This window comes from Talpa occidentalis, unplaced genomic scaffold (genome assembly GCF_014898055.3).
Source record: "Talpa occidentalis isolate TD23 unplaced genomic scaffold, MPIMG_talOcc4v2.1 talOcc4.12, whole genome shotgun sequence".
NCBI lineage: Eukaryota > Metazoa > Chordata > Mammalia > Eulipotyphla > Talpidae > Talpa > Talpa occidentalis.
Genome location: NW_023601212.1, coordinates 102,809,529 through 102,835,995, shown reverse-complemented (window position 1 = coordinate 102,835,995; position 26,467 = coordinate 102,809,529). Strand labels below are relative to the sequence as shown.

General features: G+C 73.3%; 3 protein-coding genes across 8 annotated transcripts; 1 reads left to right on the top strand and 2 right to left on the bottom strand.

Moving 5' to 3' along the window:
* Positions 1–141: 141 nt before the first annotated feature.
* MAPK8IP3 (mitogen-activated protein kinase 8 interacting protein 3) lies at positions 142–22,905 on the top strand. Of its 6 annotated transcripts, none has more exons than XM_037507814.1 (33): positions 142–480; positions 5,878–5,998; positions 7,292–7,362; positions 7,493–7,584; positions 9,512–9,630; positions 10,158–10,172; positions 11,735–12,007; positions 12,354–12,456; positions 12,574–12,692; positions 14,754–14,765; positions 15,316–15,333; positions 16,180–16,237; positions 16,362–16,514; positions 16,611–16,692; positions 17,106–17,236; positions 17,453–17,509; positions 17,602–17,769; positions 18,227–18,353; positions 18,585–18,680; positions 18,986–19,144; positions 19,510–19,675; positions 19,916–20,098; positions 20,183–20,372; positions 20,452–20,571; positions 20,648–20,728; positions 20,812–20,879; positions 20,956–21,104; positions 21,389–21,560; positions 21,645–21,758; positions 21,912–21,950; positions 22,034–22,213; positions 22,300–22,449; positions 22,781–22,905. In XM_037507814.1, the coding sequence occupies exons 1-33, from the start codon at positions 166–168 to the stop codon at positions 22,903–22,905; spliced, it is 4,026 nt and encodes a 1,341-aa protein (XP_037363711.1). In that variant the 5' UTR covers positions 142–165. The 6 variants fall into 6 exon arrangements, with proteins under 6 accessions (XP_037363711.1, XP_037363709.1, XP_037363708.1 ...); XM_037507812.1 differs by lacking the exon at positions 10,158–10,172 and adding an exon at positions 9,246–9,269 and having other exon boundaries at positions 9,512–9,563; positions 11,761–12,007; XM_037507811.1 differs by lacking the exon at positions 10,158–10,172 and adding an exon at positions 9,246–9,269 and having other exon boundaries at positions 7,475–7,584; positions 9,512–9,563; positions 11,761–12,007.
* A 605-nt stretch (positions 22,906–23,510) lies between these two features.
* On the bottom strand, positions 23,511–24,437 carry NME3 (NME/NM23 nucleoside diphosphate kinase 3). Its single transcript, XM_037507810.2, has 5 exons — positions 24,367–24,437; positions 24,157–24,287; positions 23,981–24,082; positions 23,797–23,909; positions 23,511–23,646 (listed from the first exon to the last, which is right to left on the bottom strand). Exons 1-5 carry the CDS (start codon positions 24,410–24,412, stop codon positions 23,529–23,531), a joined length of 510 nt encoding a protein of 169 aa, XP_037363707.1. The 5' UTR covers positions 24,413–24,437; the 3' UTR covers positions 23,511–23,528.
* A 155-nt stretch (positions 24,438–24,592) lies between these two features.
* On the bottom strand, positions 24,593–25,385 carry MRPS34 (mitochondrial ribosomal protein S34). Its single transcript, XM_037508109.1, has 3 exons — positions 25,098–25,385; positions 24,980–25,022; positions 24,593–24,882 (listed from the first exon to the last, which is right to left on the bottom strand). The coding sequence occupies exons 1-3, from the start codon at positions 25,383–25,385 to the stop codon at positions 24,593–24,595; spliced, it is 621 nt and encodes a 206-aa protein (XP_037364006.1).
* Between the last annotated feature and the right edge of the window lie 1,082 nt (positions 25,386–26,467).

The following is a 26,467-nucleotide window of genomic DNA, read 5'->3' as shown; positions in this document are numbered from 1 at the left end:
CGCGCCGGCGCCGCGGGGAGGCGGGGCGGAACGCGCGCTTCCGGCGCGTCACGCGGGGCGGGACTTCCGGCCGCTGAGTGACGGGGCGGCCGGGCGGGCGCGCGGAGCCGGCGGCGGGACGGGCCCGGCGGCGGACTCGGCCCGGGCGGCGGCCGCGCCGCGACGATGGAGCTGCCGATGGACGAGGCGGGCGGCGCCGTCGTGTACCAGGACGACTACTGCGCGGGCTCCGTGATGTCGGAGCGCGTGTCGGGCCTGGCGGGCTCCATCTACCGCGAGTTCGAGCGCCTCATCCGCTGCTACGACGAGGAGGTGGTGAAGGAGCTGATGCCGCTCGTGGTGACGGTGCTGGAGAACCTGGACGCCGTGCTCAGCGAGAACCAGGAGCACGAGGTGGAGCTGGAGCTGCTGCGCGAGGACAACGAGCAGCTGCTCACCCAGTACGAGCGCGAGAAGGCGCTGCGCAAGCAGGCCGAGGAGGTGCGTGGGCGCCCCCGCCCGCCCGGGACCCCGCACCCCCGCCCCGCGCCCCGGACCCCGCACCCCCGGCCCGGCCCCCGCCCCGCCCGGAACCCCGCCCCGGCCCCGGACCCCGCACCCCCGCCCCGGCCCCCGCCCCGCACCCCGCACCCCCGGCCCCCGCCCCGCCCGGGACCCCGGACCCCGCACCCCCGCCCCGGCCCGGACCCCGCACCCCCGCCCCGACCCGGCCCGCACCCCCGACCCAGCCCGGCCCGCACCCCCAGACCCCGCCCCGGACCCCAGGCCGACCCCTGCCGGGAGCCCACCCCGGACCCCACCCCCACCCTCGCCCGGGACCCCATCCTCGCTGCCCCGGGCCGGGGCCCCGCGACCCCGTCCGCCCACGGCGGGGCCTCCGCGCGACCCCCTAGAGCCCCCGGCTCCGCCCTCGGCCGGCCCGGGCCGCTGCTCCCCGCGCTCCCCGGGCGGGCTCCCCAGGGCCGCGCCGCGCCCAGGCCTGCCCCTCGCCGGGCTTCCGCGGCCGCCGGACCCTCTGCATCCCGCGGGCGGGCGGGAGGGCCGGGAGGGCCCCGGCTGCTGGGGTGGGCGGGCGGCGCGGGTCCTGGGTCGGCCGACCCTACCCCTGCCAGCCCGGGGCGCGGCCCCATCGCCGGCGGCGCCCGGCCCGGCAGCTCCATCGGCGCCTTTGACGAGGCCGGGCAGTCGGGGCTGCGGCCCCGGCGGGGGCTGTGCTGGCGCCGCGTGGGCCGCGCGGCGGGCGGCGGGGCTGCGGCCGGGCTCTGCGGGCTCTCGGGGGCTGCGGCCTGCGCCGACCGCTCCGCTCTCCTCCGGGTGCCCCAGGCCTCCTCTGGGGAGGGTCCCCTCCGCCCTGCTGGGGTCAGACGCCCGCGGCCGCCCCGCGCCACCTTGCCCCTCCCCGCGGCCCCGCCTGTGCGGTCCGGAGGGCGCTGAGCTCCCTCACCTCCCGGCCACGGGCAGTGGGCCAGCTGGGCCCCCCTCCTCAAGAGGCCAGCCCACCCCATAGCTGCCCCAGGCCGTGGGGACCACCCTGGGGGAGGGTCAGGGGGCGGGTGCCCGCCCGGGACAGGTCCTGCCAGCCGGGGCCGGTCTCTGCGGCGTGGAGGGACAGACGCGAGCCTGGAGACGCGGCCGCAGCGTGGCGGGCGCCCAGGCCGCAGGCAGAGGTGACCTGAGCTTCTGCGGCCCGGTCTCCTCTCCTGCGCCTTCCTGTGGGCGCCACTGTGACCCTGGGGCCGGGTCAGGCCTGCCCTGCAAGGGGCCCTCAGGCCCCAGGTCGGGCTGCTGCTGGCTCAAGCATAGGAGGAGGGGCCGGGGGTGTCCTGGCTCCAGAGCTGACACCTGTGTCCCACGTCCGGGGTTCCCAGAGTCCTTGAGGTGCTTCCTCTTCCCCAAGCGGCGCTCCCCCGTCCGCCACTCCCTTCCGGCGCATGAGTGCCCTGGCCCGCAGCTCGGCCCGCAGCTCAGCCCGGCGTGACCTCAGGCTCCAGCTGAGCCAACTGCTCGCAACCCGGGCCCAGACGTCCCCTGGCGCCCCTGACACCACCGCCCGGCCCCAGCAGGCATCCTGGGCAGCAGGGGTGTCTGCAGCCCTCCCAGACGTGGGGCCGCGGGGACCTGTGGGCAGGGTGAGGCCTGCGGACTGCTCAGGAGAGGACAGCCTGTGCCGAGAGGCCTCTGCCGTGATGCCCCCGCCTGTCTCCCCGGGGGCCGGGCAGAGCCGCACCAGATCACTGTGGTCCGAGGGGTCGGCCCGGGTCAGGGAGGGCGCCTGTGGCCTGGCCCCGTCCCCCAGCCCTGGTCTTGGGTGTGGGTGCTGGTGGGTGTGGAGGGAACTCGTTCTTCCAGGACTTGGTTTTTAGATTAAAATTACTTTTTATTTTTAAGTTTTATTAGACTTTTAAATGGCTTATGGAAAAGCTGCAAAAACAGCCCTCCGCAGCCAGCTGCCCCACGGCCTCCCCGGCCTGCCCGTCTGCTCCGTGACCTTGAGAGGTCACACCAGGCCTTTGTGGAGGTCTGAGGTCGGCGCAGCCACAGGCCCCTGTGCAGTGCGGGGCGTCGAGACCCGCCCCGGCCCTTTCCACGGCCTCGCGGCCATGGCGTGGAGGTTGCTGCTCCCTGCCCTCCGGCCCGCCCTGCCCCGATGGCCACACAGGCGTTTCCTCCGGCTGGCTCCTGCTACCCCGCGGCAGGTTCTGTTTCCCTGGAGTTTAGGTGGCGACCTGGTGCTGGTCCCTGCTCCAGGCAAGGCGGGAGGCTGCATCAGAGGGGCCTTTCTGGCCGGAGGCGCAGCTCTGCTGCAAGAGCCGGGGAGCCTCACCGCACAACAGGAACCTGAGGTGGGCGGGGTGGCACCTGGGGCTTCCACCAGAGGGAGGGTCATATCTGCACCCCAGAAACCATCTCCACACCAAGGGGAAGAGAGCCCTGTGCTGCCACACCCGCCCCGGCCCTGCGGGCCCACCCACCTCCTCCTCTTGTCGCTGGAGGCTGCATTGCACTTTCCAGAACTTTCTCTAAGGGCAGCCGCACTGGGCTGCACCCTGTTCTGGCTCCCCATGCAGCAGGGCCAGCAAGCTGGGGTCCTCCGGTGGCCCCAGACCCCTCGGCCTCGGGTGTGTCTTTCTTGGGGGGCACGTTTCCTAATCAGGCTGAGGTTCTGGGGTGCCGCAGGGTGAGCTCCCTGGGAGCGCCCCTCCGCCAGCTTCCCCTTGCCCCTGCAGCCTCCCTGGGAGCCTTTCCGTGTGCTCTTGCTGGGGCCCCTCTCTCCTGGGCACACTCCACTGTGGGCCCGCCCGCCCAGACCATGTCTGCAGAAGGGCAGCCGGGGGCACCTGTGGGCTCCACTCGGGTCCTGTCTTCTCGGGCCGGCACCAGCCGCACTCCCGCGAGCTGGTCTGGAACACGCACAACGCCTTACCGTAGAAACACCTGTGAGGTATTTCTCACATACACGTCTCGTGTCTCCCCCGTTCTTAAAAACCAGTGCCCACTGGGCAGCCCCACCTGGCCCCCAGGAAGCCTGGCTCACTCACCCCCCGGGCCTGGGATGGGGCAGCCTCCCCACGGGCTCGGGTCACAGGGAAGGCGAGCGGAGGGGTGCCTGGGCTCGGTGGGGGAGCCAGCAGCCCTCAGAGGACGGCCCCACCGTGCCCAGCCACCGCCCACAGGCGTCTGCCCCTCTCCTGCCCAGAGCCGGGCAAGAGCACGTTCTGTGCCCCGGCCGGCCCGGAGAAGGGACTCCGTGGTCGGTGCTGCGAGAGGAGGAGGCCGCCCCCACCACCGGCCATTTCTAGCAAACCAGCGAGTGGGCCGGCGGCACCGTCCTCAGGGGCCCCCTTGCGGCTCCCGCCCCCAAGGCAGCATTTGCCCTGCCCTTGCTCCGGCGCTAACTGGGGAGAACGGGCTGCCTTGGACGTCCACTCCTGGCGGCCGGGGTGCCCGCACCCGAGGCTGCCTCGTGAGCGTCCCGGAAAACGAGAAGTGAGCCGTTGGGGAGCGAGGGAAACCCCTCCCGAGTGCTGCCGGGGAGGGTCCCGGGGGCTGTGGCTTCCAGAGGCAAGGCGGGGCCGAGGGTCAGCCCCAGCCGTCCGTCCCCAGGGCCTCCAGGCCAGCCCCCCCCAGCTCCCGGAGGGGCCCACCCAAAGGTGACCGCCGGGGCGCCGCTCTCCCCGGCCAGCTGCCGCGTGTCACCTCGGCCATTCGGAGCCGCCCTGCGGCCTCAGGCCCGCGCTCTGTGGGCCCCGGCACCCCGCCCTGCCGCTCCGGAGCCCCTGGCCGGAGTGGGGTGTCTCCTGCTGGCGGCAGCCTGGCTCGTGACTTCCTGCCTGGGGCAGGAAGCCCTGCCTTCCAGCCCTGCCCGCCCGCCGCCTCCCGGGGTCACGGTGTGGTCTCACCCCCTCCGCCCTCGGCGCCGCCCCCGTGGAGCCCCAGTGTCAGGTGCGCCCGGGGCGTTTCAGCCGCCCGCCCCAGGGGGGCTCCTGCGCTCCCACCCCCGGACCCGCGCTGGCGCCGGCTGCCTGTGGGCTCGGGGTGCGCGGGCGGGTCACCCCTCCTGGCGCTGCCCGGCCGCCCTCGGCTCCGTCCCGACTCTGTGCTCGCGGCTCGCAGGATGTAGGCCGCGTGCCCAGCGGGGCTTCCCGGCGCGTCTCGGCCGTTCCCAGGCTCAGCCGCAGCGTCCACCCCGCCCAAAGGCCTTGACCTGGTCGGGAGCCCGGAGCGGGCGCTCCACATCGCCGTCCGCGCAGGAATCCTGGCCTTGCCCCCGTGTCAGAGGCGGGCACTGGGGCGGGGCGCGGGCCCGCAGGACCTGGGCATGGCAGGCTGGGCAGGACCTGCAGGGCACCTGGGGCCGCTGCCTGCCACGGAGGCTGCCCGCGGGGCCACACGGCACAGGGGCCGGGCCTGCGGGAAGCCAGGCTGGGGGCCCTGCGACAGGTCCAGGCTTGCTCCCGCACGCCCGCACAGGCCCACTCACACGTGCTCACACTCTCACCTGCTCCCAAGCACGCCCAGGGCACGCCAGGGTGAGGGCTCCCGCCAAGCCCTCCAGGCATCCTGCCCTATCTGTCCTCCTGAGGGCCTGGCCCGCCCAGCCTCTGCCCTCCTGCCGGTGGTGTCTTCCCTCCTAGCAGCCTGGGGATTGCCAGGCCAGACACCCCCACCCTCCAACCACGGCCCACCCTCCCCCTTGGCCCAGGGCCCCACCCTGAGCCTCACCCAGGCCCTGCCTGGGGGTCTGTGTCTCACAAGCTGTCCTCTCGCTCTAGGTCTGGGGGTGACTGCCGCAGTCCTACCACGGGAGGTGGGGCTCCTGGGGGCGCGGCTGGACTGGGGCCAGATTGTCCTGCTGGCGTCCAATGCCTCGCAGGCCAGCAAGTGATCACACAAAACCTCCACTACAGAAAAAGAAAAAGTGGGGCCCTCTGAGAAATTAAGAACCCCAAGACGCCGACAGCGGATGCGCAGCCACACGCAAGGCCTGCCTGAGCTGGGCAGGGTCTCGAGCAGCCCCTGGCCTGGGCCGTGCCGCCTGCTCGCGCGGCAAGAGGCTCGTCAGGAAGCTGCGCTGGGGCGGACACCTCTGTCCACAAGACCCGGGCTCCATGGGGTCCTGCCTGGCCATGCTCCCTGATGCCTTTTTTTAAAAATTCATTTATTTATGCACACAAGAGCTGGGGTACAGGCCAGAGGTGCAGGGGGTGAGAGGATTCACCAGAGGAGACAGCGGGGAGCAGAACAGGCAGACTAACTGAAATACACTGCTGAGGGGAGCAGCGGGCGAGATAGGAGAGGTCTGCTGCGCCCTGTGGTTTCTTCTTGGCCCTTGTGCCACGAGGGAGGCCCCTGATGCCTGTTCTCCTCTGTGCACAGAAGTTCATCGAGTTCGAAGATGCCTTGGAGCAAGAGAAGAAGGAGCTGCAGGCACAGGTGGAGCGCTACGAGCTGCAGACGCGCCAGCTGGAGCTGAAGGCCAAGAGCTACGCCGACCAGCGTGAGTGCGGCCTCTCCCTGCAGCCAGCGGGCATCCGTGTCTGCCTATGGGGCTGCCTGGCTGGCCTCGGGGCCAGTGGCCCTTCTGCAGAGCTGCTGTGGGGCTGGCCTGGGAGCGCGTTCTTGGGGCAACACTCTGGTTCTTTGTTTTTTTTGAGATTTTATTTACTTATGCCTGCAAGAGCTGGGGTGCAGGCCAGAGGTGGGGGGGTGAGAGGACTCCCCAGAGACTGAGTGGGGAGCAGAACAGGTGGATCCGCTGAAATCCACTGCTGAGGGGAGCAGCGGGGAGACAGGAGAGGTCTGCTGCGCCCTGTGGGTCGCTGCCAGGATTGAACTCAGGCCACAGCAGTGACAGCCCAAGACTGACCCCCAGGCCCCCTGGGAGGCCCCCTCAAAGTCACTTTAGATTGTTCTTTCTTGATCTGCAAGTGGGAGTAGAGAAACAGCCCGCCCTCTCGAGGGGAGAAGAAGGGGATTATTTTCAGAGCTCTGGTTCTTTCCAGAAGTCTTTCTTTGAGCTAAACTGTCCAGGGCATTTGCAGCTTCTGTAATTAGAAGTTGTGGTGAGTGAGCACCGATCACCTTGTCGCCTGGCTACCCTGGATGACAGGTGTTTCCATTTGTCTGAAAACTGAAGATCGGATGTAGTGGGGCGGGGGGTGGGGGGTGGCGTATTGGATCTGGTCCCACCCCAGCCAGACCTGCAGACTCTCGCTAAGTCCACTCAGGCCGCAGGGGCCGCGCCGGGTCTGGGGCACCGGCTGTTGGTGGGACCGGAGACCCTTCCCTGCAGTCACAGGGCCCCGGGGCGCCCTTGGCCCTTCCTACAGGCCGCCTCTCGGCTCTGCCAGGAAGCGGCGGCCGCACGCCTGCCAGCAGGGACCAGCAAGGAGGGGCCAGAGGCTGGACCCACCACCCTCTCCAGGGCAAGAGGGAAGCCCTGCGAGGCCGTGCGGTGCCTTCGGGCACCACACGAGGCCTTGTGTGGGGGCGCCTGAAGCGGGGGGAGCCCTCGGCCCACTTTGCGCAGATGCCCCTTGAGCACCTCAGAGACGTGGGCAGAGCCCCCCAGCTCTGCGTCCTCGGCCCTGGCATGAGCCCTCCCGGCCGTGCCTCCAGGGCCGTTCGCGGGGCACAGGGCTGCCTGCCCTTCCTCCCGCAGCAGAATCAAACTCGGGGCGGTGGGGCGGGGGTGCCGCCGCCCGGGGCCGGACTGGGTTCTCTCCCCACCCGCCTCGGGGCGGGGCGCAGCGCCTGCGCCAGGCCCGGGCTCACCGGCCTCTGTCTGCAGTCTCCCGGCTGGAGGAGCGCGAGGCGGAGATGAAGAAGGAGTACAACGCCCTGCACCAGCGGCACACGGAGGTGGGTCTGCCGGGCCTCATGTCCCGCCAGGGTGTCCTCAGAGCCGGTCTGGGGAGTGCGGGGGCGGGGGGGAGGTGGGGGCCCGGGGGCGGGCGCTCAGGTGGCCGCTCAGGTGGGCCCTGCCTCGCAGATGATCCAGACCTACGTGGAGCACATCGAGAGGGCCAAGCTGCAGCAGGCCGGGGGCAGCAGCCAACCCGAGGGCAGCCTGCAGGGGAGGAGGTGAGCAGGGCTGCGGGAGGGGCCAGCACAGCCGGCTACCCGGGTGTGCACGGCGCAGGGGGCCCGCTGCTCCCGCTGTGGCTCAGGCCAGCCGGGCACCTCCTTAGGCCGCGCCCACGGGCGCGAGGGAAACTCCCGGCTCTGGGCTGACTGGGGTCAGCCTGGGCAGGGCCCCAGCACTGCTGTGCCTCGATGTGAGGGATGCGTGGGCTGCGAGGGGTGCGGGGCGAGTGGGTGTGGCTCGGGCCATGTGACCCCCAGTGGCACAGCCCGACACCTGGTGGCCCCGGTGGGCAGAGGATGTCGCCCTGGGTCAGGGGCCGGGAGGCCTGGGGTGAGGACGACTCCTGTGGGGCCAGCTTTGCGCGCGGGTCAGGATGACCCCCACCTTTGCGCGCGGGTCAGGATGAGACTGGACCTTGGTCCTGGCCGGATCAGCAGAGCCCCCAGAGCCTTGCCTGCCCAGGAGCCAGCCTGGAGGGCTCTGCCCTGGCAGGGAGCTCCGTGGCCCCAGCGACATGGGCCTGTGGGGAACAAAAGAGCGTGTTGGGGGGCGGGGATCGCCCATGGGTCCTGGCCCCGCCCCGACAAGAGGGCCGAGCCCCTCACCTGAGCCCACCTGTCCCTCCTGCGGGTGGCCGCCGCCCCTTCACACCCTCTGGCGTGTCTGCAGGAACCGTGTGACCCAGCCGGGCCGTGGCCTCCTGTCTGGAAGGCAGATGTGGGTATGCCCAGCAGGACATGGCAGGGGTGTCCGGGCACCTCTAGACATCCTCCACTGGGGGGAAGGGCGGGGGAGGCGCGGGCACCTAGCCGAGCGGATGTGCCTGCGGAGAGGTGGTACGGTCAGGGCCGCCGACCGCACCGCCTGCCTGAGGAGGCCTGCCCTGGAGCCGGGCCTCTGTGCCCCACAGTGACCATGAGGAAAGCTGAGCTGCTCGTCCAGAATCTGTCACCCTGGGAGGCTGGGCGGGACCCCAGGGCCAGGCTGCAGGGGCAGCAGCTCCCCAGAGCGGTGGTGAGCAGAGCCTCAGGGGCCAAGAGCCGGCACTGAGCCTTCTGACCTAGGCCAGGAGGCCGCAGGGCCAGCAGCCTGTGCCTAGGAGTGCCATGTGGTCGAGCCCCAGACCTCAGGGTGACCTGGGCTCAGCCAAAGCAGACGCTGGCCAGCTCCAGAACCAGCCGGCCTCCGCCCCCGCCCCCTTGGTGACCAGCCCACCTCCGGGGCTCCAGATGCTGAGGGAGCCCCGAAGGCCCATCTGTGTCATGAGGGCAGGCTTGCACTCAAGGCAATTTGCTGCCCGGCGTGGCTGTTGCTGCCATGTCCGGCGTGGAAAATGACCCCAGGACCGAACCCTTGTCCTGGCATCCCCGTGGGTCAGAGCAGCCTGCCCAGGGAGCAAGCCCCTGCCATGGCCACCTGCCTCCAGAGCCCGGCCCCCTGGGCGGCCAGCAACACCCCCTCAGCCACTGTGCATGGGGCCCCGAGCCAGACAGGCTTTTCCGTCCCTGGCTTGTCTTCCTGTCCGCCTGGGGGCCCGAGTGTGGGGGCCGTGGCAGGACCTCTGGGTGGTGCTGCAGAGGGGTGTCCCACACTCTGACCTGTCCTCTTGTCTCCCTGCATGTCTGGCCCGTGACGCCTGCCTGTCGCCGCCTCGCAGCCCCCGCCAGTCCTGGAGGAAGAGGTAACTACTCGGCAGGCCTGGGCCCCTGGGCCCAGCAGGCGCCATCGTGCCCCCTGCGGGCGCAGCCCCCAGCACAGGAGCCCTGCTGCGGCGGTCCCCGGGCTGCAGGCTGCGGGGCAGACCCAGCTCCTGGAAGCGGCCCCCTTGGCCTGGCCCCAAGCGTGCCCACACAGGGAGCGGCCACTGGGAGTGCAGGGCCACCCCGTGAGCCCCTGACCGCCACGCCCTCTCCCCCCCTGCAGCCGGAAGGAGCGCCCCACCTCGCTGAACGTCTTCCCCCTGGCCGATGGCATGGTACGTGCACAGACGGGGCCTGCTTGCGCCGGCCAGACCACGCACCCGAGCCGCCTTGGCCAGCCACGTCCAGCTCCAGCACTAGGTCCTGTGGCTGTGCTCCGTGGAGGGCAGCAGGGCCAGCAGGGCGTGGACGCCTTCCAGTCCAGGCCAGACCCCGTGCAGGCCACGCATGTCTGTTGGGCTGACCAGCGGTCCCCTCCCGAGCTGCCCTTGGCCCAAGCAATACAACTGGACTCATCAGGACGTGCTGGCCTCAAGCGTCTGAGACTACCCCTCCCCCTGGACAGGGCCGGGCCAGGCATCGGCCTCTGCCAACCTGTTCTCACCTGCCAGACATGGCACCGCCTCTGGGCTCTGCATCTGGGAGGGCGGACGCCCTGGGTGTGCACAGTGGGCCAGGGGGCGCCCAGACAGCCCAGGCCAGGTGCTGCCCGTGGCCTGCCGTGTGTCCAGAGCCCCTGGTCTCTGCCAGATTTGATCCGAGAGCTCAGACTCTGGCAAGACAGGACCCTGGCCGCCGCAGGTAAGGATGCCCCTCCAAGGGGCAGAGACAGCCCTGCGGGCCCGACGCAGGCCTCTGCCCCTACCCAGAAGCGTCCTCCTGCTGCAGCTGCCAGCAGTCCTCTGCCGAGTGTCCAGCTGGCCTTGCGGGCCCTGCAGACCGCGGCTGGGCAGGACCCATGTGCTTCTGCTGTGGCCGGTGCCGGCCTCCGCTGCGTGGGCCCCGGCATGTGCGCCTGGCCAGCTGCGCTCCGTCTGCCGTGTCTTCTGTTTGAGTTCACAGACGTGTTTCATTTGATTTATTTTTTTAAACAATTACATTTAAGTTCTTTTTATTTCACATTCTGCGTTTTAAGTTTTTCCGATTTTTTAATTTCTGTTGTTTTGTCTTGTTTCCGGTCCCGTGTGCTGTGTTCTCACTGTTGGCCGCACGACTGCCGCCCACGGCGGAGCGACCGCTGGGCCTGTGCTCTCGCGCCTGCGGCCACCACGGCGGGTGGCTGGTAGTGAGTGGAGAGGTTGGCCTTTAATGAAGCGGTGGCCGCAGGCGGCGAGGAGCTGGGCATGGGCGGCCCCGACGCCCGCCAGCAAGTCACCACCAGCAGGAGGCCAGAGGGGAGGGTGGCCTGCAGGCCTGCCCGTCCGCGGCCTTCCTGCAGGCACCGCTCTGGGCGCTGTGACCATGACTCCCCAGCTGCCTCTGAGGCCAGGCGACGGGCCCGGGGGCCTTAGACGCCTCTGCCCACAGTCGCCCTCATGTGCTGGGTGTTGAGAGCACCGTGGCCGCCAGGTACCCAGAGCTGCCACTGCCCCGGCCGCGACCACCACGGATGTCGCCAGGCGTCCCCAGGGGCCACAGATGGACACCCCGTTGGCAACCCTTGCCCGAGGGGCCTGGACTCTCGGGCTGCGTACCAGACAGGATGCCCTTCCTCAGATGGGCCGGGCAGTGTCTGCCCACAGGCCCACAGTGGGGAGGCAGGACTGGCCCTCGAGGCAGCCACAGGTGCCAGCTGCTCTCCTGGTGCAGCGGGCGGTGGGCACAGTGGGGCCCCGGGCTCGCCCGGCCCTAAGGAGAGGGCCTGACATCTGTCCTTGGCTGCCCTGCCGTGTAGCTCGACAGGAGCCCCAGGGTGGGGCCGCCACGCCCCTTGGGCTCCCGTTGGGGAGCAGAGAGGAGGAGCACTATCCAGGAGCTGCTGGGCACTGTGGGCGCCCCCACACCCGAGCGGCGCTCGCAGACTGAGCCAGCCAGGCTGTGTCGGGGCGGGCAGCCACGGGCAGCGGAGACCAACTCAGGGCCCCGAAGCCGTAGGCAGTTGTGTTTAGGAACCAGGACGTTTCACTCCTGGGGTATCTGGGGGAGCCCTGTGGCTGTGGGCTCCAGTCTGTTTGCGTTTGTGTGGGCAGTCAGGGTGGCCTCGGCCAGTGGAGCCGCAGACACGTCTCTGGAGGCCGTGGTCCGGAAGCGGGGCCGGGCTGGCGCCCCCAGATGTCCCGACCAGAGTGGGCCACGCCCACGGCTCTGTGTCCCTCCGTCGGGTCTGGCCGTGCTGCCTGTCCGGGGCTGCTGCAGGCGGGCTTGGCCGGCCAGCTGCGAGCTCTCGGGAGGACAGCCGGGTGCCCCCTGCCTGCACGGGGCCGTGGCCGTGGGCAGCGGTGCCCAGACGAGCCACCTGTGCTTGGGTCACAGGGTCTGCAGGACGAGATGTCTGAGTCGGGCCAGTCCTCGGCCGCGGCCACGCCCAGCACCGCCGGCACCAAGTCCAACACGCCCACGTCCTCCGTGCCCTCGGCGGCAGCCACCCCCCTCAACGAGAGCCTGCAGCCGCTGGGGGGCTTCAGCGGGGGCCCCAACAACGGCCGGCGGGCCCGGGAGAAGCGCAACAGCCGCAACATGGAGGTGCAGGTGGCGCAGGAGATGCGTCACGTCAGTATAGGTGCGCCCGCCCCCGACTGTGCCGGCCCCCAGCCCACGGCTCCCCCCCACGCCCCACATAGAGCCACAGCCCATGGAGACCCAGCGTGGCCAGGCCCTGGGCCCCAGGCAGGAATCCGGGGGTGCCTTCACCCCCAGCTCAACCGTGGCCAGCAGCTAGCAGCCCCTGGTCTAGCTGGAAGGGTCAGGTCGGGCCTGCTTGGGGCGCCGGGAGGGACGCCGTCCATCGTCGGGGGTCCGGCAGACCAACCTGACCAGGTGGGAGGAACACCGGCCTCACAGTCCTGGCTGGCAAGGCCAGAGGCCAGGGAGCAGCCGGCCAGCCCTGAGCGCCCCCACGCCCGCAGGCATGGGCAGCAGTGATGAGTGGTCGGACGTGCAGGACATCATCGACTCCACCCCAGAGCTGGACACGGGCCGGGAGCCCCGCCTGGACCGCACGGGCAGCAGGTACTGGCCCAGGAGGCCGGGCCGGTGGGCTCCCTGGCTGCCCCGGGGCGGGAGGATGCCACTGGCCGGCGCCTGGGGCAGGGCCGAGAGTGAGGCCCTCACGCACGTGTCCCGCAGCCCGACCCAGGGCATCGTGAACAAGGCCTTCGGCATCAACACTGACTCCCTGTACCACGAGCTGTCCACTGCAGGCTCCGAGGTCATCGGGGACGTGGACGAGGGGGCCGACCTGCTAGGTGAGCAGCCCGCGGCCGGCCTTCCCTTGCTCACCGCTTGTGCGGGGGGCGTCAGTCAGCCCCTCAGCCTCCCCGGCGCGGGTCGCCTCCAAGGCCCGTCTCCCCCAGCAGCCTGCTCCCGGGCAGCTGTGCTGGCCCCTGCTGCAGCCCCTCTGAGGGCGCTGCCGGCTGGAGCCAGGGGCTTGGCCTGGAAGGGGCCCCCGAGGCCTGCGATGGGCAGACAGGGTGGGCAGCACTGGGGGTAGAGCGTGGCCCTGTGGCTGGGCTGTCCCTCCGCCCTGCTGTCAATACCAGTGACACTGGCTGCCCACCCAGCAGGGCCAGGGCCTCTGACACGGGTGGGCTGGCTCGTGGCCCAGGGGGAGGCACCCCATGGCATCATGGCCTCTTTCCCATTGCCACCCTGGGGCCACACCAGTGCCCTTTGACCGCCAGGATCTCAAGGGTGTTCGTGGAGCAGCTTCCGCTTGGGCCTGGTGTGGACAGCAGGGCGGTCAGGCCACCAGCACTCTGGCCAGGCATCCCCCTGGTCTCTGGCACAGGCTGGCTGCCCTGCTTAGCATGTGGGGTCCCCAGAGAGTGCCTTATGTGGGGTGACCAGCACTGTTCCCCCTTGTGCCTGAATGGGGGCCTGAATGGTTAGCCAGGGAACAGATGATGCGGCTTTTTTTTTATTATAACAAAGTGCGCAGTGAGGAGGGTGTCCTGGCCCCGCGGCCAGCTGGGCAGCACAAGGGCTGCTCTGCCCCGGCCACGCCTTCCCAGCAGCCACGAGCCTCGCTGTGCCCAGCCCTGGCCCTCTGGCCCACGTGGCTGCTTGGGCAGGAGCCGCGCCCCAGAGCCACCTGCAGGGGAAGGCGCCCCCACCAGAGGCCCGTGCCCCTCCCCGCACCCCAGTGGCCACGTGGCCACCAGCCCACGGGGCTGCCTAGAAACAGCCTCCACAGTGGCTGGGCCAGGGCCAGGATCAGGAGACGGAGCTGGAGAGCCCAGAGGGGTGGACGCGGCGGGTGGATACGCACTTCCCCGGCGCTCATCGGGCGAGTGGCCGTGGGACCAGCCCCCCTCCGCGCGGCCTCGCTGGCCGAAGCCACACTCACAAGCACAGGGCGCCGGAGGGAGAGCCCTGCCCCGCAGGGCCGCCCGCGCCAGCCGGGACACCCGCCCGCGCCAGGGGCCGCAGGGGCCGCGGGTGTGGCGTACGGCCGACGCTTGACCTCGGGCCCGGACGCCCACGCCTGGCGGTCAGCAGACCCCCCAAAGCCTAACACGACCGCCGCCGTCAGCCGAGCGCCGCGGCCCCAGGCCTCGCCGTGCCGGGCGGTGACACCGCGAGTGGGAAGAAAACCTCCCCCCGAAAACCGCGAAGAGGGAGGTAGAAAGAGTCAGGAAAGATTTTAAAGATAAAGAAAAAGAAGAGGCCTTGGCGCTGCCCGGGCCCGCGGTGCCGGCCGGGGTCAGGGCAGGGCTGCGGGCCGGCGGCGCGGGGAGGTCTCGGCTCCCAACCGCGACGCGTCCAGCCAGAGAAAGCGGCGCTTCCGCGAGGCCCAGCCTGCCCGCGGGTGCCCCGACCAACAACGCCCCACGCGGAGCCCCCACCCCGGAGCCGCGAGCTGGGGTGTGTTGCACCCGACCGGCCTGGAGGGCAGGCGCCCACGCCCGCGAGCGGATCCGTGCTGCCCACTCCGGCGGCTCCCCCGCCCCTCAGAGCCGTGGCTGCCCAGCACAGGAGCGGGGGCCAAGGGTGGTCAGCCTGGCTTGGGGGTGGCCCGCGCCCCCTCGGCTGAAGGTGGGCCTGTCCGTGGGCGGGCCGGGGGCCGGGTCTGCGCAACCACACCCGGCACAGGCGCGCCCGAGGGGCACAGGCCACCTTGAGGCCGGCGGCCCTGGGCAGGGGCTCCGACCCCCGCTTCCGAGGCGGCTCCGGGCCTGTGCCCGCAGGCCCTGGTGGGGGCGGGGCGGGGCGGCGCTGCTTCTGTAACGGGAAACCCTCGTCTTGGTTTCAGTCACCAACTCACTTTGTCGCTTCCTTCCCTCGCCGCCGCCGTGTGGACACGCCAGGGGAGTTCTCAGGTGCGTGTCTCTCTGGGTCTCGCCCTACGGGGGTCCAGGCGGCAGGTGGCTCCCGGCCCCTGCTGCCCGCCCGCCCCGTCCCGTGGCTGCGCTGGCTGTCCCGGCCACCAGGCGCGCGCTTCGCTGGCCCCCCGTCCGCAGCCGCTGGTGCCGGTCCTCCCCTGCCTGACCCCCAGGAGGCCGCCGTGCCCGCCCGGCTCGCTAAGGCCGCTGCCGCAGGCTGACTGGACCAGGCCGGTCCCATGGCGCCTCCCGGCCCTCGCCGCGCCTTGCAGCCACCCTGCAGGGCCCGGCGTGTGGTGGCCGCTGCCTCACGACCCTCCGACCCCTGCTCGCACCCTGGGTCCGGGGCCTCCTGTGCCCAACCCGAGCGTCCACTTTCTGGAAGGAGGAGCGGATGCCTCCCATCCCCTGCCTGCCCACCCCGCTCCTGTGTCCACCGCAACCCCCAAAGTGGCCCCAGGGCCCATCCTCTGGGCTTAACGTGCTTGTCTTCTCTCCCCGCGCCTCGCCCTGGTACCCTTCCCGTGGGGCCCGGACGCCCCCATAGTGCGTGATGACTTTTTTGGTAAGGCTGAGGCCCTTCGAGCACGTGCCCGCTGGCTCCCTGCGCCCACCCCCCTTCTGCCTCCCGAGCCCTCGCTGTGTCCTGCATGGGGCTGCGGGTGGTCAGCAGGGGCCGCGGCTCTGGGGTCCGGGGCAAGGGGGCGGCGCCGGGGCGGGCCCTAGGGGGCACAGTGGCCGAGCCCGTCCTGGCAGCGGCCCTCAGCTAGCTGGTCACCTGCGGGCAGGCCCTGGGCAGGCGGAGGGGCAGCCCAGCCTGTCTGAACCCCCATCAGCTCAGGGTGCGGCCCCTGGGTGCCCTGAGCGTCCTGCCGGAGGGGAGGCCATGCCTGAGGCCAGGAGGTGAGGGGCAGCGCAGGGCCCTGAGCAGAGGCTGTGGGGAGGCCCCAGGACACAGGTCGGCCCTCGGCCCCCAGAGGCTTGGATTGGACGCTTGGTGGTTCTGTCAGGCCTGCGGGGGGCTGCTCTGCGGGGACTCGCCCTGGGGCACTGGCCACGCGCACCTCCCTCCTCGCCTCTGCCTGCTGGGGCCAGGCCTCCAGGCCCTTCTAGGCCCGCGCCCACTGGGGCCACCGGCTCCTCAGCCAGGGCTGTCTGTGCCCTGCACAGTCCCCTCTGTCCCCCGCCCGGGGCAGCTCAGAAGGGTGTCTGCTCGCGCTGGGCCGGGGCTGGGGTGGCGAGATGAAGGTGGCCACTCTGGGGCACCAAGGGCCACTTAGGCACTGCCATCCTGCGCTGCCCCGCCGAGGTACAGCAGTGAGCCCGCCCGGCTGTGGCCGGAGGTCCCTGGGCGGTGGGCGGGTGGGCCGGGCTGGCTCCGCGGGGCCCGCAGCACCCCTGTTTGTTCCAGGAATGGGTAAGGAAGTGGGCAACCTCCTGCTGGAGAACTCCCAGCTTCTGGAGACCAAGTAAGAGGCGCCTGGCGGGGGAAGAGGCGGCTGCGGGAGGGCCCCGCGGGCTGAGGCCCTGCTGGGTGCGCCCCAGCCCTGAACCTGCCCGCTCACGGGAGCCCCGCCCACCCCCTCCCCCCAGAAATGCACTGAACGTGGTGAAAAACGACCTCATCGCCAAGGTGGACCAGCTGTCCGGGGAGCAGGAGGCGCTGCGAGGGGACTTGGAGGCGGCCCGGCAGGCCAAGGCCAGGCTGGAGGGCCGCATCAGGGAGCTGGAGGAGGAGCTGCGGCGGTGAGCGCGCGGGCCACCCCCCCGGGGCAGCCGTGCCCCCCTCCGCACGCCCTCCCCACCTGCTGGGCCCTCACACCTGCCCTCCCGGCCCCGCAGAGTGAAGTCGGAGGCCCTCATCGCCCGCAGAGAGCCCAAGGAGGAGCTGGAGGACACAGGCGGCCCCCTCTGCACCGAGCTAGTGCGTGCGGCCGCACTCAGCGGCGGGGGGTGGGGGGCAGCGGGGGGCACCCTGGAGGGGGTTGATCTGGAGGCACTCAGCTTCCCCTCACACCCTGGCGCTGGCCCGGTTGCACCAAGTAAACCTCAATCCTGCCCCAGGGCGGGCCCATACAGACCCCTGCTCCTCCCTGCACCAGCCCACCCTGGGCAGGGACAGGCCTCCAGGGACTTGCAGGAGACTCTGTCTCTGCTGTAGCTCGTGGGGTGACTTCCAGACAGGAGGTGGCCTCGGGTGGGTGGGTGCCACATCTCTCTTCCCTGCCCACACCCTGCCCCGTTTATCTGTGGGAACCCGAGGCAGGCCCCTGGGCCGAGGGGTGGGGGAGCTGGGTGCAGGAGGGCGCGTCCCCGGCCTGACAGCAGCGCCCGCAGGACAAGATCCCCATGGCTCAGCGGCGGCGCTTCACGCGGGTGGAGATGGCCCGGGTGCTCATGGAGCGCAACCAGTACAAGGAGCGGCTGATGGAGCTGCAGGAAGCCGTGAGATGGACGGAGATGATCCGGTGGGCCCCGCGCCCCGGCCCTGTCCTGGGATGGCCGCACAGCCCAGGGCCTGGAGGGGGTGGGCCTGGGGGCTGGAGGGGCCCGGGGGTTCTGAGGAGCTCTCTGCTGCTGTTCCCTCTGGGGAGGGCCACCCCCATCCGAGGAGGGGCCCAGGAAGTGGGGGCATGGCCAGGCTGGGCAGTGGCCAAGAGGGCGCCGTCCCCCCGCCCCTGCAGAGCATCCCGAGAGCACCCGTCTGTCCAGGAGAAGAAGAAGTCCACCATCTGGCAGTTGTGAGTGGGGCCCAGGGGCCAGGAGGGCTGCGGGGCGGGGGCCAGGAAGGCCACCCCGTGCCCGCCCTCACCTCCTGGGCCTCTGCCGGCAGCTTCAGTCGCCTCTTCAGCTCCTCCTCCAGCCCCCCTCCAGCCAAGCGGCCCTACCCCCCGGTGAACATCCACTACAAGTCGCCCACCACCGCCGGCTTCAGCCAGCGCCGCGGCCACGCCCTGTGCCCAAGAGCCGGCGGCCGGCCGCTGGAGTTCTTCCCCGACGAGTGAGTGGGAGGGCGTGAGGGCGCAGCGCCAGGAGTCAGCCTGCGGCTGCCCCAGCCCCTCCATCCTGGGGCTGTGCCCGCTGCCACGCCCCTAGGACTGGCAGGGCGTCGACTGGGAGCCCTGAGGGCTGGGGTTCCTTCCGGGGAAACAAGTTTGTTTGGGATTTTGTGTTTTCCTTGGTTTTGACGGCAAGAATTGGCTCCTGGGCAATTTCCCCGGGAGGGGCGCTGCATGGGAGGTGCCTGCCAGTGAGGCGGCCGGGGAGGGGCAGAAGGCGCGCGGGGGCCGGGGAACAGGGCTGGACATGGCGTTGAGAGCGCCAGGGCCCTCCAGTCAGTCGGGGCCCCACACCGGCGGAGGGGGCCGCAGCCCCAGGGTGGATTTCGGGGCCCTGCGAGGCAGGCCAGTGGGGTGGGGCCCACGGGGCGAGCAGTGACCTGTCCTTCCTCCGCGCAGCGACTGCACGTCCTCGGCCCGGCGGGAGCAGAAGCGCGAGCAGTACCGGCAGGTGCGGGAGCACGTGCGCAACGACGACGGCCGGCTGCAGGCCTGCGGCTGGAGCCTGCCCGCCAAGTACAAGCAGGTGCGGCGGCCGGCCCGGAGGGGCGGGGCGGGGCGGGGCGGCGCCGAGGGGCTGGCCCGGGCGGCCGCGGGGGAGGTTGGGCCGCAGGTGGGCGCCGCAGAGGAGCCGGGGCGGGCGCACCCCGGGCGGCCCCCGCGGAGGCGCGCTCCTGCTCGGCCAGCCCCAGCCCCTCTGCAGGGCGGGTAGCCGCGGCCCAGCCCGGCACCCACCGCCTCTGCCTGGGGCTCGCAGCTGAGCCCCAACGGGGGCCAGGAGGACACGAGGATGAAGAACGTGCCCGTCCCCGTGTACTGCCGCCCGCTGGTGGAGAAGGACCCGACCATGAAGGTGAGCCTGGGCCGGGCGCGGGGCGGGGCCGGGCGGAGGGGCGGGGCCAGGAGGAGGGCGGGCGGGGCCTGGAAGGAGTGGGGCGGGGCCGGGAGGAGGGGCGGGGCCTGGCAAGAGGGGCGGGGCCAGTAGGGGCGGGGCGGGCCTGGGAGGAGTGGGGCGGGGCAGGCCTGGGAGGAGTGGGGCGGGGCTGGGCCGAGCCGGGCCGGGCCGGGCCGGGCCAGGGGGAGGGGCGGGGCCGGGCCGGGGGGAGGGACGGGGCCGGGGCCCATGCCTAGCGCCCGCCCTCCCGGCCGCTCCCGCAGCTGTGGTGCGCCGCGGGCGTGAACCTGAGCGGGTGGAAGCCCAGTGAGGACGACCCTGGGAGTGCGGTGAAACCTGCACCGGGCCGGGACCCTCTGACCTGTGACCCCGAAGTGGAAGGAGAGCCCCGGAGCAACCACACGTCCCCCGAAAAGAAGAAGGTCTGCGCGGCCAGGGTCTGTGTGTGCGGCCGCGTCTAGGGGCGCAGGCGGGCGGTGGGGCGCACCGCGGGCCTGGGCGCGGCCGGACCCCGTCCTCTCCGGGACGGCGCCTCTCCCGGTGGCCCTGCCTGCCGGCTCCTCGGTGCGGGGCGGGGGCTGCCCTGGTGCTGCACCCCCTCCAAGGGACAGGGCTCTGCCCGCGCGGGCGGGCTGCGCAGGGGCCCGCGGAGGCGCTCCGCGCGCGGAGGCCGGGCGCTGGGTGTGGGGCACCCCCCGCAGGGCGCCCGAGGGGTGGCGGGCCTGACCCCTCCAGGCAGACGCCCACGTTGCAGGTGGAGGTCTCGGTCTCCTTTGCTCCCGAACAGGCAAAGGAGCTGCCGGAAACGGATGCTACGTCTAGCCGGGTGTGGATCCTCACGAGCACGCTGACCACCAGCAAAGTGGTGATCGTGGATGCCAACCAGCCGGGCACCATCGTGGACCAGTTCACAGTCTGCAACGCCCATGTGCTGTGCGTCTCCAGCATCCCCGGTGAGCGCCCGCCCCTCAGTCTGTCCACCATGGCAGACCCTGCTGGCCGCTGCCGGGTGGGGGGGAGGGGCCAACCACTGCCCAGCTGAGGCCCTGGGCGCCCATGTCCAGACTGGGCTGGCTGGGGGGGGCATCAGCAGGGAGACCCCGGCTCCCCGACTCTCCCATGCGAGGGGTCCCGGCATGGCCTGGCAGGAGGGGCTCTTCCGCACAGAGTGATGGGTGGTGACTGTCCCCTAGCGGCCAGCAGCAGTGACTACCCTCCGGGGGAGATCTTCCTGGACAGTGACATGAATCCCGAGGACTCGAGCGCCGATGGCGTGCTGGCTGGCATCACCCTGGTGGGCTGTGCCACCCGCTGCAACGTGCCACGCAGCAACTGCTCCTCCCGAGGGGACACCCCGGTGCTGGACAAGGGCCAGGGTGAGTCCTGAGCCCGACGCGGAGGCCGCACCGTCTGCGCCCTGTTCCTCTCCCGGCCCGTCCTGCTCACCCTCCCTCCCACAGGGGAGGTGGCTGCTGTCGCTGATGGGAAGGTCAACCCATCACAGTCCACGGAGGAGGCCACTGAGGCCACCGAGGTGCCGGACTCAGGGCAGAGCGAGGCAGGACCAGCTGCCGTGCGGCCAGGGCCTCTGACGGAGCACGTCTTCACTGACCCAGCCCCGACCCCGGCCCCCAGCGCCCAGCCTGGCAGGTGGGTGCTCGGGGGCGGAGATGGAGGGGAGCCGGCAGGGCTGGGGGACGCGCTTCCTGAGCCGCCACCCTTCTTGCAGTGAGAGCGGGCCGGAGGCCGAAGCCAGCGGGGCACAGCCCGATGTGGAGCCCAGCGCAGACCCCGCAGGGGCAGGCAGCAGCGCAGCGCCCACCATGTGGCTGGGGGCCCAGAATGGCTGGTAGGCAGGGCGGGGCAGGCGGGTGGGGCCTGGGGAGAGCACAGCGCTGCCCACCACCACCCGTGCCTCCCCGCAGGCTGTACGTGCACTCGGCCGTGGCCAACTGGAAGACGTGCCTGCACGCCATCAAGCTCAAGGACTCCGTGCTTAGCCTGGTGTACGTGCTGGGCTCGCGGCGCGGGGCAGGGCCACCCCGCCAGACCCGCCACCCTGCCGCCTGCTCACCCGCTTCCCTTGCAGGCATGTGAAGGGGCGGGTGCTGGTGGCCCTGGCGGACGGGACTCTAGCCATCTTCCACCGGGGCGAAGGTGAGCCTGGGCTGGTGGGTGGGCTGCCCCCGGGAGTCGCGGGCCCCCGGCCTGAGCGCTGTCCTGGGCTCTGCAGACGGCCAGTGGGACCTGAGCAACTACCACCTGATGGACCTGGGCCACCCGCACCACTCCATCCGCTGCATGGCCGTGGTGGACGACCGCGTGTGGTGCGGCTACAAGAACAAGGTGCACGTGATCCAGCCCAAGACCATGCAGATTGAGGTGCGTGGGCGCCCTGCCTCTGCTGGCCCCGGGGGAGTGCGTGAGGGGCCGGCCCCGGAGTCACCGCTGGTCCCAGGTCCCAGCAGGTCAAGGGCGGCCAGTCCGGGGCCCGCTGCAGCTTCAGCCCGGAAACAAGGCGGTGGACTGGTCTGGATCCCGCACAGCTCCCCTCCCGCCCACCCCTGGGCAAAGCCCAGTGAGGCCGAGGAGGTGGGGGCTCCGCCCTGGTGGAGGACGGTCAGGGCCCCTCCTTCAGGCCCCTGACGGGCTGCCCGGCCCCACAGAAGTCATTTGATGCCCACCCCCGGCGGGAGAGCCAGGTGCGCCAGCTGGCATGGATCGGCGACGGGGTGTGGGTGTCCATCCGCCTGGACTCCACGCTGCGTCTCTACCACGCCCACACCCACCAGCACCTGCAGGACGTGGACATCGAGCCCTACGTCAGCAAGATGCTGGGTGAGGGGCCCCGCCCCGCCCCGCCGCCCCCCGCCCCGCGCCCCGCCCCCGCAGCTGACCGCTCCCCCGGCCCCGCCCGCGCAGGCACCGGCAAGCTGGGCTTCTCCTTCGTGCGCATCACGGCCCTGCTCATCGCGGGCAACCGCCTCTGGGTGGGCACCGGCAACGGAGTCGTCATCTCCATCCCGCTGACCGAGAGTGAGTGACCCGCCGTCCGCGGGGAGGGGGCAGCGGCCGCGGAAGGCCTCGTGGGCTCCCCCGGGTCGCCCCCCCTGCCGGTCTCGCCCCAGACCCAGCGCTGGGCCGCCGCGTCCCGGACCTGCCCGCCTGACCCCTCTTCCCCGCCCCCAGCCGTGGTCCTGCACCGAGGCCAGCTGCTGGGGCTCCGCGGTAAGTCCAGCGCCGCGGGAGGCGCGCCCCGCGCCCGCGAGCCCCGCCCCGCGCCCCGCTCAGCGCCCCCGCCCTCTCGCCAGCCAACAAGACGTCGCCCACGGCCGGGGAGGGCGCGCGCCCCGGGGGCGTCATCCACGTGTACGGCGACGACAGCAGCGACAGGGCGGCCAGCAGCTTCATCCCCTACTGCTCCATGGCCCAGGCCCAGCTCTGCTTCCACGGGCACCGCGACGCCGTCAAGTTCTTCGTCTCGGTGCCGGGTGAGGGTCGGCGCGGGCCCCGCGGCGGGAGCCCCCCGCGCCCGAGCCCCGAGCGCGCCCGCTGAGCCCTGTGCCCGCCCGCGCAGGAAACGTGCTGGCCACGCTCAACGGCAGCGTGCTGGACAGCCCGTCCGAGGGCCCCGCGCCGGCCGGCCCCGCGGCGGACGCCGACGCGCAGCGGCTCCGGAGCGCGCTGGTGCTGAGCGGCGGCGAGGGCTACATCGACTTCCGCATCGGTGAGTGCGGCCGGCCCCCGGCCCCCGGCCCCCGCGCCCGGCCCCCCGGCCCCCGGCCCCCCGCCCCCCGGCCCCCGGCCCCCCGGCCCCCGGCCCCCCGGCCCCCGGCCCCCCGGCCCCCCGCGGCCCCCGGCCCCCGCCCCCGGCCCCCGGCCCCCCGCCCCCGCGCCCCCCCGGCCCCCCGGCCCCCCGCGCCCAGCCCCCGGCCCCGGCCCCCCGGCCCCCGGCCCCCGCCCCCCGCCCCCGGCCCCCGGCCCCCGGCCCCCGGCCCCCGGCCCCGGCCCCCGGCCCCCGGCCCCGGCCCCGGCCCGTCACGCGCCCGTCCCCGCAGGCGACGGCGAGGACGACGAGGCGGACGAGAGCGCGGGGGACGCGAGCGGCCCGGGGAAGCCCGCGCTGTCCAAGGCGGAGCGCAGCCACGTCATCGTGTGGCAGGTGTCCTACAGCCCCGAGTGAGGCCCGCGCCCCGCCCCGCCCGCCCCGCCCCGCCCCGCCCCGCCGGAGCCGCCCCTCCTGAGCGGAGGCCGCCCCGCCCCTCGCACCCCGGCCCGCCCCGCGGCCCAGGGGCGGCCCTCCCCGGGCGGTCCGGCCGGCCCAGGCCTCAGGCGAGGTCCCGCGGAGCCGGCCCGGCCCGCAGACGGCGCCCAAGTGCCTAGGGCGGGCGGCGCGGCCCCGCCCCACGGGCCCAGGCAGCAGGGCCGCCTCCAGCCGGCTCCCGGCAGCTTCGAGGGGTGCCCGGGCCCAGCCCGCGCCCCTGCCCGGCCTCCCTCCCGCTCCGCGGGGCGGCCCCCGCCCCCGCCCGCCCCGCCCCGCCCCGCCCCAACCCGCGCTGTCCGCCGAGGGCCCGTCCCGCAGGGTGGGCGGGCGGGTGCTGCGCGGGAGGGGCGGGGCCGCCCTCAGGCTTTGACCCCGCAAGTGACCCCCAGGTCTGCTCCGCGCGAAATAAACGTGTCCACACAGCACCGCCGGGCCCGGGGCCGCCTTCGCTTTATTATAAAAGGAGCCGGGGCGGGGCGGGCGCCAGAGGCCGGCGCGGGGACGGGGACGGGACGGGGGTGGGGTGGGGGGGCGGGCGGCGGCTACTCGTACAGCCAGTGCCCGGCGCTGTCCTCCCAGCACAGCAGCTCGTCCGCGCGGAACCAGAGCGCGATCTCGCGGCGGGCGCTGTCCACCGAGTCGCTGCCGTGGACCACGTTCCTGCGCGGGCGGGGCGGGGCGGGGCGTGAGCGCGGCGGGGCGCGGCGGGCGGGGCCGGACGGGGCGGGGCCGGACGGGGCGGGGCGCGGCGGGCCGGGGCGCGGGGGGGACGGGCGGGGCGGGGCGGGGCGGGGCGGGGCGCGGCCTTACTTGCCGATCTCCACGCAGAAGTCCCCGCGGATGGTGCCCGGCGGGGCGTCGGCCGGGTCCGTGGCCCCGATGAGCGCCCGCGAGGCGCGCACCACGTCCAGCCCCTGCCACACCTGCGGGGCGCGGGGGTCAGCGCGGCCCGGGACGCCGCCCGCCGCCCGCCGCCCGCCGCGCCCGGGCTCACCATGGCCACGACGGGCCCCGAGCGCATGTACTGCAGCAGGCGGCCGAAGAAGGGGCGCTGGCGCAGCTCCGCGTAGTGCTCCCGCAGCAGCTCCTCGGGCGCCTGGGGACGAGCGCTCAGCCCCGCCCGCCCCGCCCGCCCCGCCCGGCCCCCGCGCCGCGCCCGCGCCCGCCCACCTGCACCAGCTTGAGCGCCACGAGCTGGAAGCCCTTCCGCTCCAGGCGCCGCACCACCTCGCCCACCAGCCGCCGCTGCACGCCGTCCGGCTTCACCGCCACGAAGGTGCGCTCGTGCGCGCCGCCGCGGGCTGCGGGGCGGGGGCGTCAGGACCCCCGCGCCCCGCCCCCCGGCGCCCCGCCCGGCCCGCCCGGCCCCGCGCCGCTCACCCGCCGGGAAGAGGTTGGCGAAGACTGTCAGCACCAGGCAGATCATGGCGGCGGCGGCGGGCGGGGCTCGGCTTAAAGGGGCCCGCTCGGCCCGGCGCCCCGGCCGGGCGCCCCGCCCCCCCGGCGCCCCGCCCCCCCGGCGCCCCGCACGCAGACGCACAGGCCGGTGGCGCACGTGTCTTTATTGGGGGGCTCGGCAGGGGCGAGGTCGGCGGGGCAGGGGCGCCTAGACGGGCGCGCCCCCGGCCCGCCTGCGCCCCGGCGGCGCGGGGTAGTCCCAGGGGTCCCCGGGGGCGCGCCCCAGGCTCAGCGCCGGCTCCTCCGCGCCGCGGTCCCCGCTCTTCTGCCGCTCGGCGAGGATCATGGCGCGCAGGAGCGGCGGGTAGGGCGCGGCGCGGGGGCCGGGCGCGGGCGCGGGCGCGGGCGCGGTGAAGGCCGCCTCGGCGTGCCTGGGCACCAGCCGCCAGTCGTGGTGCGCGGCCTGCGCGATCTCCCGCGGCGCGCGCTCCGTCCTGCCTGCGGGGAGGCCGGCCGTGGCGCGCGCTGCCCGCCCCCCCGCCCCCGGGCGCCCCCCGCCGCCCCCGCCCGGCCCCCGCCGGCCCCCGCCGCTCACCTCTGAAGGTCAGGACGCCCCAGGCCCTGCCGCCGTCCAGGCCCTGCGGAGACAGCGAGGGGCGCTCAGCGAGCCCGCGGCCCGAGCCCGCGGCGGGCGCCCCCCGGGCGGCCCCCACCTGCGCCGCGCCGTCGGGCCGCACGCGCGTGAGGCGCCAGTAGCTCGGGCCGTCGTGCCGCCACAGCCAGGACTTGCGCGTGACCAGGCGGCCCAGGCCGAGCAGCGGCAGGCGGCGCAGCAGCGGCAGCAGGCGGCTCTCGCGGCGCGCGTCGGGCCGCGCCCGGGCGGGCAGCGCCTCGGGGTCCAGCGCGCGGCGCGGCGCGTCCCGCGGCCGCTCCCGCTGCTCGCGCAGGGCCCGCACGCGGCGGGCGAGCTCGGCGATCGGCCGCGGCCTCCCGCGCGCCATGGCCGCCCGCGCCCGGCCGGAACCGCCGCCGGAAGCGCCGAGGCCCGCGGCGGAAGCGGGGGGCGCCGGGCCGGGGCGGGGCGGGGCCGGGCGCGCGGACCCAGGTGCGGCTCGAGCCGCGGGCGCACGCCTGTCGCCGCCCCCTCGCCGGGCCGCCGCCCCCCGCCTCCCCGGGCAGCGACCGCGCAGGTGGAGGCGGGACCGCGCTGTCCCCTCCCGCCCCGGCCCTGCTGGCCGCCCTGGGCCGCGAGTGCCTGCTGGAGCCCCAGCTCCCCGCCCGCAGCCTCGGGGGAGCCGGGGCCTCGCCCCCGCGGAGCGAGTGCCGCCCGGCCCGTTTCTTGAGGCGCTGCCGCCTTGGAGGGCAGCAGCCGCGGCCCCGCGCCCCTCCCGGGTGGCCCTGGCAGGCGGGGCCCCGGCCACCGCCAACCGGGTGAGGCCAGGCCGGCCAGAGGCAGACTCGGCCGCCGCTGCCGAGGAGCCCCTCCCGGGCTGCGCCCTCCGTCTCGGGCCGGCTGGTCTTGGCCAGGGGGAGGCGCTGGACACAGCCCTGGGCAGGACGTGACCGAGACCTCTGAGCAAACGCCCCTGGGCTGGGCCGAGGATGGCAGTGCCCGTGGAGTCCCTGCAGGTGTCCCCCCTCCCCCCAGGCCGGGGCTGTGGCCGAGCACATCCTGCTGCTGCTGGAGCCAGAGGAGTTTCTGCAGGGCTGGAGCAGCTGATGCAGGTGCCTGCTCCGCGGGGCGCCGTCCCCCTCTGCCGTCCTGCTCAGGGGGAGGGGGCCAAGGGGGCGCCATGGCTGGAGCTCCTTGCCCAGTGCCCCTGGGGGCGTCGGGGTGGACGAAGCAGCTGGGAGTGAGGCGCAGACACCGGGCAGATCCCCTGAGAGCTGGGGCCAGCAGCAGGCCAGGGCATCAGGTGAGGCTCAGGTGCACCCCAGATGCCAGCCCAGCCCTTGTCCTGTAGCCCAGGCTCCTGCGCCCGGAGAACTGGAGGCCACTGGCAGACGCTGGCACCAGGCCCCAGTGTCCAAGGTTCAGCATTTATCAGGCGCCTGCTGTGTGCCAGGCTGGAGTTCAGAGGCA

Coding starts and splice junctions, on each gene's coding strand:
- MAPK8IP3 (XM_037507814.1), top strand. CDS start 166: ATGGAGCTGCCGATGGACGAGGCGGGCGGCGCCGTCGTGTACCAGGAC. Junction 16,515..16,610: donor CTGGAGGAGGAGCTGCGGCG/GTGAGCGCGCGG, acceptor CCGGCCCCGCAG/AGTGAAGTCGGAGGCCCTCA. Junction 20,729..20,811: donor GACTCCGTGCTTAGCCTGGT/GTACGTGCTGGG, acceptor CTTCCCTTGCAG/GCATGTGAAGGGGCGGGTGC.
- NME3 (XM_037507810.2), bottom strand. CDS start 24,412: ATGATCTGCCTGGTGCTGACAGTCTTCGCCAACCTCTTCCCGGCGG. Junction 24,288..24,366: donor CGCCAACCTCTTCCCGGCGG/GTGAGCGGCGCG, acceptor CCCGCCCCGCAG/CCCGCGGCGGCGCGCACGAG. Junction 23,647..23,796: donor TTCTGCGTGGAGATCGGCAA/GTAAGGCCGCGC, acceptor CCGCCCGCGCAG/GAACGTGGTCCACGGCAGCG.
- MRPS34 (XM_037508109.1), bottom strand. CDS start 25,385: ATGGCGCGCGGGAGGCCGCGGCCGATCGCCGAGCTCGCCCGCCGCGTG. Junction 25,023..25,097: donor GGCCCGACGGCGCGGCGCAG/GTGGGGGCCGCC, acceptor CTGTCTCCGCAG/GGCCTGGACGGCGGCAGGGC. Junction 24,883..24,979: donor GGGCGTCCTGACCTTCAGAG/GTGAGCGGCGGG, acceptor GCCTCCCCGCAG/GCAGGACGGAGCGCGCGCCG.